At 45.7% G+C, this 2,716-nt stretch overlaps 1 protein-coding gene across 1 annotated transcript; it reads left to right on the top strand.

Moving 5' to 3' along the window:
• The first annotated feature begins 336 nt into the window (after positions 1 to 336).
• On the top strand, positions 337 to 1,537 carry LOC119275300 (abscisic acid and environmental stress-inducible protein-like). The gene is made up of 3 exons (XM_037556120.1): positions 337 to 469; positions 571 to 994; positions 1,080 to 1,537. The coding sequence occupies exons 2-3, from the start codon at positions 580 to 582 to the stop codon at positions 1,193 to 1,195; spliced, it is 531 nt and encodes a 176-aa protein (XP_037412017.1). The 5' UTR covers positions 337 to 469; positions 571 to 579; the 3' UTR covers positions 1,196 to 1,537.
• The last annotated feature ends 1,179 nt before the right edge of the window (positions 1,538 to 2,716 follow it).

Genomic DNA, 2,716 nt, shown 5'->3' with positions numbered 1-2,716 from the left:
TGTCGGGAGAGTTGCAAAATGTTAGAAATGGCGATGAATAAGAATTCCATAAGAAAAAATAGGGACATAAATATTGTTGTGAGTGGGCAAAGACAAAAAAATAGGGACATAAATATTGTTGTGAGTGGGAGGGAGATAAATTCCAAAACCGAAAAGCACGGATGGATCAGGTGCTGTGACACACTGCACCCATGCTAACCGTCTAATAAGAGAAAGAACGAATCTAACCTTTCGATCTTTTCGAAGAGAGCATACGGATCGAACCTGATCGCCAAATTGTTAAATAGGAGTATATTGAAAACGAATCTAAACTAACGTGCGTGGTTCACGCGGGTGGTACGCGTCGCCGAATCAGGCCGCGCGAGTATAAAATGGGTCGCACTCCCGACAGTTCTTGAGCAGCAACGAGCTAGATCAAACACAGATCACCGAGCTATCATCTGTCCGTGTGTGCTAGCTGCTAATTCTCGTAAGTGATCACGAGTCGTTTCATATACATTTTGTTCGCTTTAAATCGTCAATAGTAAATGGATTGAAAAGCAGTATCTTCTTATATCTGTTGGTAACTAGTAATCGATCATGGGTGGAGGCCACGACATGCACGGCGGCCACAACGGCGGCGTGAAGGGCTTCGTGAACGGCGGGAAAGGCCACGGCTACGGATCGTCATACGGCCAGGGGCACGGCTACGGCGGTGGCCATGTACAGGGCTACCAGCAGGGCTACGGCGGCCATGGCCAGAGCTACGAGCACGGGTACGGCGGCCATGCTCAGCACGGGCACGGCGCCTACGAGCACGGGTACGGCGGCGGACATGCGCAGCACGGCCATGGCCACGGGCACGGGTACGGCGGACACGTGCAGCAGCACGGATACGGCGGCGGCCACGCGCAGCTCGGGTACCCTCCTGCTGCCGGTGCCTACCCTCCGCACGGCGGATACCAGGCGCACGGCTACGCGCCGGCGGCCTACCCCTCCCACGGGGCGCACCACGGTAATACGCACCTTCATTCATCAACTGTCAAGTATGTTTGAGACGCTGGGGACGTCATAAAACGTGGGAGCATGCGTGGGTGCAGGTCACATGGGATCGTACCACACCGGGCATGGCGGCGGGCACCACCACGGCGGCAAGTACCACGGCGGCAAGCACGGCGGCAAGTACCATGGCGGCAAGCACGGCAGTAGGTGGTGAAGTACTGAAGTGGCTAGCTGCAGCCATTGCTCGCGCGCTCTACGACGTCCAGGTACCTGCGCCCCCCCATGGCCAGTTACGCTGGCGTATCTCCATCATCTGCCTTAGTTGATTCAGCATGCTCTGTTGTAGCGACGAATAATGTCTTACATTATTGGAACGAAGGGAGTATATTATATATTGTATTACCAAAATAAAGAGCTACGCGTGCATGGGCATAATGTGTGATATGTAATGATCTGTGTACCCTAAAAAAAAGTAATGATCTGTGTGGTGACGTAAGTCTGTCGGGCATGGCTCAATAGGAGTACTAAATAAACGAAATTGCTAATTTTCAGTCCACTGAGAATAATTGGCCTCTAGTCTAATTTTTTTTGCCGTCCGATCGCGCGCGAAGATGCGTGCACTGTTGTCACCCTGGTTCCATCATTCCCACACCGGGCCTATGTTTTCCCGTTCCTTTTCTCGGCCGCCCATTAAGATTCTCCATGTCTTTGTCTATTCGTTTTTATATTTTAAAGTTCATCTTTCTCTTTTATGCCAATTAGTAAGATGCCTGTGCGTTGCAAGAAACATCAAAATGCATTATTTAGAATGGTATGTGGGGGTCATATCATGTGTAAAAAATATTAAAATCTGTTTCCCACATATTCATTCTGATCCTGAACTCATTGGGCATTTGATTGAATAGTAAATGCAGGCAAACCAACAAAAGAAAACCATTTTTTGGAAACAAACACGTTTGAGTGTGCAAGCTGCATGCAGAACTTCGTGAAGAAATAACATACATGGTGCTTTGCAAAAACAAATACTCAAAAAAATTTAACAGTTTTGCTAAAGCACATCTAGATATGCCCTAAATATTGCACATCTAAATCCTATGTCATTGATTTTACATGAAGATTCATGCAAGCATTTTCATTAGTCTTTTTTTTTGTCTTTCTACTTTTATTAGGTCATTCAGATGTGCAATAAGTAGAGCACATCTAGATGTGCCCTAAATAGACCCAAACTTTAAAATAGTTTCGTGAGTATTCGTTTTGTTTATTTTCTAGATCACCATCAATGTTATTTTTCACGAAATGTTGCACACGGTCTAAACAGTTCAAAATGTTTGTTGCCCAAACATTAAATTTTTTAATTTATTGCTACTATGTGAGCTCGGGAACTAAGTTCATGCCCCATCTTTCTTGTGTTGTTTCCACAGCAATGGGTAAAAAATTAGGAGGAACCTAGAGTTAGAGTATTGTAGACAAGGTCACTATTGATTCTCTAGCCCCTTCACTTCCTTATCCGTCTCCACTCCAGCGCTATAAGAAAACAAGACTTCCCCTAAAAAAAGACTTTGCGCGACTTTCTCTCCGGTAAAAGCTTCACCCTCAATTATGCTTTTTGTTCTATAGTTGCAGTCCAACGTCTCCTATCTACTCTTTGTCAACTCCTCTAGAGATTTGCAGCTGTGCATCAAGCATCTAAGTTAGCATGAATAGTTATAACATATATAGAAATATAATTTCTAAT

Source organism: Triticum dicoccoides, chromosome 3B (assembly GCF_002162155.2).
Source record: "Triticum dicoccoides isolate Atlit2015 ecotype Zavitan chromosome 3B, WEW_v2.0, whole genome shotgun sequence".
Lineage (NCBI taxonomy): Eukaryota > Viridiplantae > Streptophyta > Magnoliopsida > Poales > Poaceae > Triticum > Triticum dicoccoides.
The sequence above is the reverse complement of the archived record's forward strand: the minus strand, read 5'-3'. Positions and strand labels throughout refer to the sequence as shown.